The sequence below is a fragment of the Spinacia oleracea genome, chromosome 4 (genome assembly GCF_020520425.1).
Source record: "Spinacia oleracea cultivar Varoflay chromosome 4, BTI_SOV_V1, whole genome shotgun sequence".
Lineage (NCBI taxonomy): Eukaryota > Viridiplantae > Streptophyta > Magnoliopsida > Caryophyllales > Amaranthaceae > Spinacia > Spinacia oleracea.
The window spans coordinates 37,651,031-37,660,883 of record NC_079490.1 but is presented as its reverse complement, the minus strand read 5'-3'; the positions used below and the strand labels follow the sequence as shown (position 1 = coordinate 37,660,883).

The 9,853-nt window shown below is 37.2% G+C and overlaps 2 protein-coding genes across 6 annotated transcripts; one reads left to right on the top strand and one right to left on the bottom strand.

Annotated features, from left to right (window-relative positions):
- The first annotated feature begins 295 nt into the window (after positions 1 to 295).
- On the top strand, positions 296 to 5,538 carry LOC110805426 (uncharacterized). Of its 4 annotated transcripts, none has more exons than XM_056842995.1 (3): positions 296 to 1,593; positions 4,375 to 4,685; positions 4,817 to 5,538. In XM_056842995.1, the coding sequence occupies exons 2-3, from the start codon at positions 4,502 to 4,504 to the stop codon at positions 5,371 to 5,373; spliced, it is 741 nt and encodes a 246-aa protein (XP_056698973.1). In that variant the 5' UTR covers positions 296 to 1,593; positions 4,375 to 4,501; the 3' UTR covers positions 5,374 to 5,538. The 4 variants fall into 4 exon arrangements, 3 of the variants coding, with proteins under 3 accessions (XP_056698973.1, XP_056698971.1, XP_056698972.1); XR_008932440.1 differs by having other exon boundaries at positions 304 to 1,593; XM_056842993.1 differs by having other exon boundaries at positions 304 to 1,593; positions 4,375 to 5,538.
- A 995-nt stretch (positions 5,539 to 6,533) lies between these two features.
- LOC110805427 (uncharacterized protein At1g65710) lies at positions 6,534 to 9,640 on the bottom strand. Of its 2 annotated transcripts, none has more exons than XM_022011031.2 (2): positions 8,259 to 9,640; positions 6,534 to 7,737 (listed from the first exon to the last, which is right to left on the bottom strand). In XM_022011031.2, exons 1-2 carry the CDS (start codon positions 9,495 to 9,497, stop codon positions 6,778 to 6,780), a joined length of 2,199 nt encoding a protein of 732 aa, XP_021866723.2. In that variant the 5' UTR covers positions 9,498 to 9,640; the 3' UTR covers positions 6,534 to 6,777. The 2 variants fall into 2 exon arrangements, with proteins under 2 accessions (XP_021866723.2, XP_021866722.2); XM_022011030.2 differs by having other exon boundaries at positions 6,534 to 7,740; positions 8,259 to 9,639.
- Between the last annotated feature and the right edge of the window lie 213 nt (positions 9,641 to 9,853).

The following is a 9,853-nucleotide window of genomic DNA, read 5'->3' as shown; positions in this document are numbered from 1 at the left end:
CTTATGAATACCATTTTTGAACTTATGAGTACCATGTTTGAACTTATGAGTACCATATTTGAACTTATGAGTACCATGTTTGAACTTATGAGTACCATATTTGAACTTATTTTTCTCTGCCAAAACATAACTGAAATTGAAATATAGTTCTTCGGTGTAGAGTAGGCAGGACCACGATTGTTGCAACCCAAACCTCTATGATGACGGTAGTGGTACTTGACTGACGCTGGGTCTAGGCTCACAGAGTGAGTCACAACTTGTCTTTCCACCCAAAAACTCCATTGTTTCCAACGGCCAAAAAAGTAAAACATAATTTCAAAAATGTAGTATTAACGGCTAGATTTCTTGTTCTCAATAATCAAATACCAATTCAGTTTCCCATTTTCACTTGTTCCTCTAAATTATATCTCTCTTTCTGCTTTATTATTTCCAGTTATGGATTCAAATAATCCGAATCCCAGAATTCCTCCAAACCCACAAACAACTCCAAATACAAATTATTTACATCTGCTTCAAAATGTTCCCAATCCTAATTTCCCACATCATCTAAGCCAATATAATATGAATCATTTCCAACATAATCAAAACCACCCTAATCCGAACCTCCGACCTTATCCAAACCAAACTCATCCCAATAATTTCCAACATAATCAAAACCACCATTATCCAAACCTCCCAAGTTATCCAAACCAAATCCATCCGAATAATTTCCAACATAATCAAAACCACCATAATCCAAACCAAACGCATCCAAATAATTTCCAACATAATCAGAACCTCCCACGTTATCCAAACCAAATCCATCCGAATAATTTCCAACCTAATCAAAAAAATTCGATTGGTAATTTTCCTAATATTCCCATCCAAAGTAATTCACAACCTAATCAAGACTATCACAATCCTTACTTTTCATATCCAAACCTAACCCATCCGAATAATTTCCAGCCTAGTCAAAATTTTCCCAATCCTATATTCCCTAATTATCCAACCCAAACAAATTCAAATAATCTCCATCCTAATTTCCCTGATTATCCAATCCAAATGAATCCAAATAATTTTCAGCCTAATCAACATTTTAGTTTTCCCCCAAATTTTCAAATGTATATGCAAAACCTGGAAAGTGGTCCAAATTTTCCACACATTGCAAACCAAACAAATGAAAATTGTCCAAATTTAGCACATAATCCAAATCATACTAATTTAAGAAACCCAGAACCAGTGTCAAGTAGTTCAGATAATGCAAATTTAATTCCTTGTAAAAATGTTCCTCTACTTAGAAATGAAGAAGTTTGTCAAGAGCAAGTTGACCGTATGCTTGAAGCCAAACTTGAAAGTATGGTTAACGATGATAATAGTTCAAGTTCGAGTTCGACTACGAGCTTAATTTTAAATTGGATGGTATCCGATTTTATTTTGGAAAACCGTATTATGGGATTGATTGAGGATATGATCCTCAGTCTTTTGAGACAACACGTAGCATCGATTACTCAAAGGTCCAATTCTAGTTCTGATGACGATGACGATGACGATGACGATGACGATGACGATGACGATGATGAGGACGAGGACGAGGCCCAGAGCAAAAACGAGAATGTAAGTAAAATTATTATGTACGGACTAGCCTGTAGCCAATACGGGCATGAGAACATATTTTGAATGTTATCAGAGAGGCTGAGAGGGTAGTCCGATGAAAATAGGGACGATTTATAGGGTAGTTGAATTTGGTTTATTGTAGGTACTTTTCATATACTACCTTCCTTTAATAATACTTGCATCATTTTTTTTGCACCTATTCTGATGCGATTTTTTAAACGTTAATATCTATAATTGCGTATAAGTTAAAATTATAAAAAATTGATATTTGAAATCCTCTAATTAGTACTCCCTCCGTCCCAAAATTATCTTCCTGCTTTCCTAAACGAGCGTCTCAAAATTATCTTCCTGTTTCTAATTATAGATGTACTAACTTTTCACTTTACCTTTGTTTGGGACCACTAAAATTAAAAAAAAAAAACAAGAAAATCTAATTTAATAACACAAAAATCAGAAAAAGAGGAGGGGACCATTTGATGGGAAAAATGACCCCATATGACCTCTATTTGTGTTGAATCTGTGTGCTTTAAATCTGAGCATTTTGATTGGTTGAGAATAAATATTATTGTATTCTTATTGGTTAAACTATTTTGATTAGGATCCATGTGCAAAAGAGGAAGGGACCATTTTGCTTATTCCAACACAAGTACAATCCAATTATTAGACTTATCCACTCCAAATATTTTTCTTAAAAACTGTGAAATTGGTCAAACAGGAAGATAATTTTGAGACGGAGGGAGTATGAATTTAACAAGATCGCACTTGATTATGTATTTTCTTATATAATGGTGACAAAATGATTGTCAAATTTCGTTGATGAATAATAGTGTACAAATAAGCTGATGGTTGAAGCCCCAAGATTAGATTTATCCTCTATCACGAAAGTATTGCAAAAAGGAGGTAGAATGTGTAGTTGAATTTTGGCAAAGCTTATAAGTCGTACGTTTTCAATTGAGAATGCCGAAAAGCCACCTATGTACGGAGCAGATATTATAGTTGCAATTGTTTGATTTCAAGCAACAGATATGAAAAAGGAATGAGAAATGCCGAAAAACCACCTATGTATGGAGCAGATCATTAAAGTCGCTTTAGAAAACTTCATATTCGTCAATATATCATTTTCGTTTAGGTATAGACTATAGAGGAATGCTTACAAGCTTAAGAATTAAGATTCTTTCAAACAATAAAGTCATAACATTTTACTCCATAAGTCAAGTAGAACAAACACCGGAGTGCCATATACGAAGTACATGATTCAACAAACTAATACTCCCTTTGTTTTTCTTAATGTTAATTATCTTTGGAATCTAAGACAATCTAATATAATTACACTTGTCACATCACATGAATCTAACTTATATGAGTAGGGGTAGGGGTAGGGGTAGGGAGAGAAATGATTAAGGATTAATAGAAATAAAAGCAGGTACCGAACCAGAAATTATATATAGGGCGTCCAAAACTTAACTCATACTTTTTATAACCATGAAAAATAAAAATAAAATAAAATAAACAATTATAAATGTGAGGGAGCTAAGATTTGAACCTTATACCTCCAACGTCTATTTAGTAAGGTAAAACAAATGCTATTATGAGACATGTGCTATTATTGTACATATTTAATATTTAAACATATCATGGAGGTGCCATGACCCCCGGCAGCCCCCTCATTTCGCCCCTGAATAAAAGGTTGGTTGGGAGTAAACAAATGGTCAACTTGAATACTTACGAGGGTATAATGGGGATAAATGTTAGACAAATACGAAAAATTTCAAAAGGAACTAGTAAGAAAAATACATAATTATGAAAAGAGGACTAACATTAAAAACGGAGGGAGTACAAAATAAGGTCGGGTGATAGATTATTTACGGGGTGTGCTCAAATAGTTGTGTGTCACATTTCTCAACAACAACTTGGATTATTAAGATTACTCTCTTTAATGAAAAATATAAGTTTAAGATTAGTCTCAAAAGAATTCTAATAGTAAACCACAATTGTTGATTGTTTAGATTTAGCTTTTAAAATTATTAAAATATTCACAAGCATTTTCCTAGGAGATGTTATCTAGTAGCAACAACTTTGTTCTTCCTATGTCAAAAAAAAAAAACATTGTTCTTGTTTTTGCCAACACATCTGCTAGATATAGGTCCTAGTTGAGGAATACTTTATGAACATGTTAACAAATTAAAACCTAATGAGACTAAAGTAAGTTAATTTTTCTAGTGTTACTAAATAAATTTTACTTACCTTTTACCAAAGTGAAAAACTAGTTGATTCTTTTGTTGATTGTTTTTTAATTAACGACGCTTCGTTGAAATCACAGTAACATTCAATGATACCCGTTAATATTTAATATCTCTTTGTGTCCTATGGATTCCTGGAGCCTGTGTTTCTTAATGAGTATGACATTTGGTTGGTTGAGACTTGAGAGGTTGCACACTAACAGAAATTGAATTTACCCTTGCCGTTGTTAATGCAATTAAAAGGACAATATTGATGAATACTCCCTCTGCTACATGTTATAAACTAGAGTACATACTATTTTCAACGGGTTTTTCATGAGATACCCCCGAGGTTTAAGTTTATTCACCAGGTACCCTCGTTGTTTCAGTAATCCACCAGGTACCCCTCAGGTTTCATTTTCTCGCATGACTTAACCCTGCCGTTAAGTGGCCGTTAGAAACTTTTTTTCACCAGGTACCCTCGTAATTTATTTCACCAGGTACCCCTGAGGTTTCTTAGTTTTTCACCAGGTATCCTTATGTTTTATGGTAATTTCACCAGATACCCCTGCTCACCAACGGCTACTTTTTTAAAAAAAAACTGGCTGGTATGGAACTGCATTCCATAAGTCCATAAGTCTTTCTGGGTTGCTGCAAATGCATACAACCCATATGTGTACAACAAGGCAATGGAGAAGATTGCCAAAATTGATCCAAAGGTTGTTGATTATCTGTCCCAAGTGCCAAAGCAGTGGTCAAGGCACAAGTTTGAACCACAAGTGGTTTATGATCACAACACCACCAATTTTGTTGAATCTTTCAACGCTTGTACCAAGCCTTTTAGAGACATGCCAGTGTACACTCTGATGGAAGGTAAATGTTCTATCTTTACTGCTTTTTACACTGTGGTTGCATATGTTTTACACCACCCCTGTCCTTTTTATTAATACATTTTCTGTTTTGCTGCTTTATTTTGTTTGTGCTTGGATGCTTGGATCTAATAGAGGCTGGGAGTTGGTGTATGAAGAAGATTGGGTCTAGATTTGGCAAGGCTATAGAAATGGGACCAAACCAATTGACTGAATATGCTGCTGGGGTATTAGAAGAGAGGAGTCAACAGTCTAGGTTTTGTTCTGTAACAGCTGCTGTGGGAGGGGAATATGAAGTGAAAGAGGGGGCTGTCAAATACCCTATTAAGTTAGATGCAAGGACTTGTGGTTGTGGAGTATGGCAAATATCTGGCATACCTTGCAGACATGGCCTTAGGGTTATTTACCACCAAAGACTTGAGGCTACTGATTTTGTGTCTCACTACTTCAAAGGGCAAGCATACAAGTTAACTTACTCAGAGCACATGCACCCCATGCCTGACCCAACCCAATGGCCTTCTTTTGACCTTTCTATTATCCTCCCACCACCCATGAAGAGAGCATCAGGTAGACCCCCTAAACTGAGAAAAAGAGGTAAACATGATACTAGAATAAAAAACATTAGAATGCCATTTTTTATAGCTCCATGCATTAATTTCTTTTGTTGCTCGAGTTTCTTCTTCATTTGGTGAATTTCTTCATTCAAGCTTCTATTTTCTTCAATTTCTCCTTCCTTTGTGCTACCTTTGTTGTTTCTCATTGGCAGTGGTTGCTCAATGCTTCCCTTGCACCACTTGAAGTTGTCACATAAATCACACTTGTAATATAGTTTTTGAGGATTTTTCATTGTTTCAGAACTTCTTATTGCAAATTTTTTCCCACATATGTTGCATGTTTTGTTTGGAACTACAACGTATGAGGATTCATACGTTGTAGAGGAAGATTGAGATTGAGAATATGAGCTCATTTGAAAGTGAGTTGGGAAATAGGGAAAATATGAGTTGGTTAATGGGAAGAACAGAAAGTTGTAGTGAAGAGTTGCTGATGCTCCCCCTTTAAATAGAGAAGGCTCACCAACGGCTAGTTTTTTTAGCCGTTGGTGAGCTGGGGTATCTGGTGCAATTACCATAAAAACATAAGGGTACCTGGTGAAAATCTATGAAACCTCAGGGGTACCTGGTGAAATAAATTACAAGGGTACCTGGTGAAAAAAAGTTTCTAACGGCCACTTAACGGCCACTTAACGGCAAGGTTAAGTCATGCGAGAAAATGAAACCTGAGGGGTACCTGGTGGATTACTGAAACAACGAGGGTACCTGGTGAATAAACTTAAACCTCGGGGGTATCTCATGAAATATCCGTATTTTCAAAGGTTAAACTTTCATTATTGATTTATTCCGTGGTATCAGCAATTTAAACTAGGAAAGCGCCAATCCTGCATTTCCCAAAAACATAATTGATCAACCACATAATGCATTTGCGATTCTGTGAAACAAATTGCTTACCTCCATGCAACAAAATGTTGCATGATATTCATGCCTGATGCCTATTCTATATATATTTGATATACTTCACAGTGAAGCAACTATTTTGTCTACCTTGCCGCTGGACCAGATGTATTGCCTTTCTTTAGCAGCATACTACATGTTTTTCAACCCATGTCAAGTATTTTATTTCCTCCTTATTACTGTTTCTATCTTTGTACTCCATCTATATCCATTCAAAGCATGTTCAAACTTTGCCGGATGAAGAGCATTTGTATTATCTACTTCTTCCACAAACACTCCCTAATCACTCTTCTACATATTGCTGCTAGAAAATCTTAATAATACACATAGATACAGGTAGAGAGTCTTTGGGAACTTTTTGGTTCATTCTTGTATTTAGACATAATTTATTCGGGACATTGACATATTCAAAATAACCCGATAAAAGCCATACCGTAGAGGAAAATCTTCTCTAAACAATCTTCAAGAGAGGCTAAAAGGGAAAGAAAAAAAAAAAAGAGTTGCAAAGTATGCAACTACTTAACAGACATAATAATCTTTGTCCTAGAGTGAAACTAAAGCAAAAACACTGAATTTTTTGGGAACAATTTACATTGAGGCAGCAGCTGCTTTCGATGTTGATGGAATAGGACCTTTACCGGCAATTGTCCTAACACGAGCTGATCCTCCTTTGCTGAATTTCCTCTCAGATTCCTCATTGATCACACCAGCATATTCAGATATTGCGTGTCTCTGAAATCCAACAACAGGACTCAACTCATCTCGACTGTAAGACTTTGAAGTCCAACAATCAGTGGAATCAGCTGATGTTGGTTCCCAACTTGAAGAAGAAACCCAATTATGCTGACTTCCACCCACATAACTATTACTACCAGAAGATTCCTCATCATCAAAATCTCCACCTTTCATCCTTACTGTAACATACTTGTGTAAACTGGGTTCCATTAAATCATCACCAACTTTCACTTCAGATTCAACAAAGGGGTCTTTAGACTCTACTGCCCTCTTGTTACCATTAGTTTTCAAAGAGAAGTTGGTTTCCCTTGGGGTTTTTCGCCTGTCATCAGACCCTGACCCGGTCATGGAGTTGAGATCTGCCACAGCTTCAACGATTGAGCATGCTTTGCTGACACATGGTGGGAGTGTCAAAGGAACATCAATGTTAGAATTCACAGCATTTGCATTTGAACTTTTCTTCTGATGGAAATTCTGAATGTCTTGAAGGAGTAGAGAGTTATAGTCATTAGCCGGGGCTAAAAGTGCCTCAACACTGATGTCAAGGTCTCGTGATCGCCTTGCAGACCTACTTCTCATCAATGTTTGGGGTATTTTCAGAGTCTCAACTGGAGCTAACATTGCATCATACTCACTTGCATCTAATTGCCCTCCCTTACCCTCACTCATTTGCTCAACATTAGGAGTTGGAATCTCATTCACTCTGCAGTAATTTGTTTTTGTAACCTCATAGCCGTCAGCCCCTCTACTGCTACTTCTTCTATGAGACCCTTGGCCAGATACTTTTATATTGTTTGTCTCTGCATATTTATTCTGCTGCATCACAATTTACAACAGGAAGCTGTTATCGGCTTAGCTTTAATTAAGGGTATGATGCAATTAAGAAAAGAAATTACACTTAAAACTTCCCATAACCTGAAAGAGAGTCAATCAATACTGCACTGTTTATTGATCAACTCTGCCAAATATATATATATATGAGTAGTAAAGATAGAAAAAAAAAAAAAAAAAAAAAAAAAAAAAAAAAAGGCACCCCAAATCTTACTGAGAGTGTATTTTGAAACAAGTTACCCATAAATATGCACAAAACATTTCACAGAATAGTAAATTGAATACTTTTCATACTTTCCACAACCTGATCTTGGTTCAATAGAAGTCCCAAAACTTGTTCTGTATCCTAAATCCTTAATCTTTTGTCCGAGGTAATAAGCTAATCAATCATGTAATTTAACCAACAGGTACATATCAGCTGCCCTAAATTCTAACAAGTATTAAAAAAACAAGAATTGAATAACATAAGAAGAATTAGAGGAAAAGAGAAGCAAGAAATATACCTGAAATCCAGAATTAATAGGCTGCTTAACAACCACAACATCCTCCTCAATCTCTTTCCCTTTAGTGACTGCCCTCTTGTTAGAAAGAGGATGAAATGGAAGGGAATTAATGTCAATCTCATTCAAAGGGGTTCTTCTATACGGAGAATGTTCAGCTTTCCTTGATCCATTCCGACTCAACGACACCGCCACCGGCTGCTGCTGTTGCTGACCATTCCCATTCCCTTGGTTGACCCCTCTTACAGGAGAATGAGCCCTTGCAGGTGACTGAGACCGCGGCGAACCCACATTCCTCTTCACCAAAACCCTTTTCACATTCCCATTCCCATTCCCCCCATCTCCTGCATTCCCATTACTGCCTTTTTCCACTGACAGTGAAGTCACAGTTGCAGGTACAGACACCAGTTTCCCAGGCCTAACACTCCCATTCACATTCCCATTACTGTGAGTCATAGGACTCTCTGATCTTCTTCCAGGAGACCTACTAACCCTTCTTCCATTACTCTGCGACCTCTCTCTACTCCCTGACCTTTGCTGCTGCTGTTGTTGCTGCTCCCTCTCCCTACTCCTACTCGGCGTCGTCCTCCTCCGATTCGACCCTCTGGAATGCCGCCTCCTCGACCTCTCATCCTCATCATTGTTCAACCCCTCAATCAATTCCTCATTCCCATTCCCTTTCCTCTTTGACTCATCTACACTATCATTCTCTCTATCGAAATCAAAACTCCGCTTCGACCCCGAATACCTCCTTCCATGCCCAGCATTCACAACCCCTTTCCCGGAAGAACTCCTACTCAGCCTACCACATTGAATTAAAATAGCATCCACTTCTTCCTTAGTACAACTAGAAGTCCTAACAACCTGCCCACTCGCTGCAGCTGCCAGTATATTTCTCCCAATCTCTTCGGTTTCTCGACTCGGCTCGCTCGATTCCGTTGTAATGGATGCCGACCCATCCGAATCCGGGCCGGCGGGACGCCTGTCATTGCTTTTCCGGTGTTGTATAACAAAAACCTCCTTCTTCTTCTTTGAATATGTCTCACTTCCTTCACTTTCTCTCTCCTGCTCCGCTTTCGGCTCCGGTTTAGTCTCCAATGCTGTCGCTACTTGAGTCTTAGCCTGCTCCAATTTCACAGGAACAGTGAGGTTTTGAGTATTTTTTGGATCATTTTGTTGGATTTGGGAATTAGATAGTACAGATTTTGAACATGGGTCCTTCTTGCTCAAACAACATCCCATTTTTAAGCAACAACTTGTTTAAGTTTTGGTGGGTTTATAAGATTAAAATCCAAAATTGAAGAATAAAAATGAGAGAATTAATGGTTGATTAAAGTAACATAATGACGAAGAAGACTAAAAGTTGGTGGGGGAGGAGCAATATGAGAGGTACAGAAGAACAAGATTTCAAATAGATATTGGAGGAGAGAGAAAGGCACAGTTTTCAAGTTGGAGAGGAATTCAAATTTTGGGGGAAAGGCGGGCAATGTAGCCGTTAAAGAAAAGCAGATTTGGTTTTTTTATTTTAATTTTGTTTTTCTTGAATAATTTAATTTGAACAAAAAGATTGACAGAAATTCGTATTGTTTTCATAAATG

Bases quoted from the DNA above. Each gene is read 5' to 3' on its own strand.
- LOC110805427 (XM_022011030.2), bottom strand. From the start codon at position 9,497: ATGGGATGTTGTTTGAGCAAGAAGGACCCATGTTCAAAATCTGTACTA. The intron at 7,741-8,258 runs GTATATTTCTTG...ATTGTGATGCAG, and splicing joins CTATTAATTCTGGATTTCAG to CAGAATAAATATGCAGAGAC.
- LOC110805426 (XM_056842993.1), top strand. From the start codon at position 436: ATGGATTCAAATAATCCGAATCCCAGAATTCCTCCAAACCCACAAACA. The intron at 1,594-4,374 runs GTAAGTAAAATT...TAATTTCACCAG, and splicing joins CCCAGAGCAAAAACGAGAAT to ATACCCCTGCTCACCAACGG.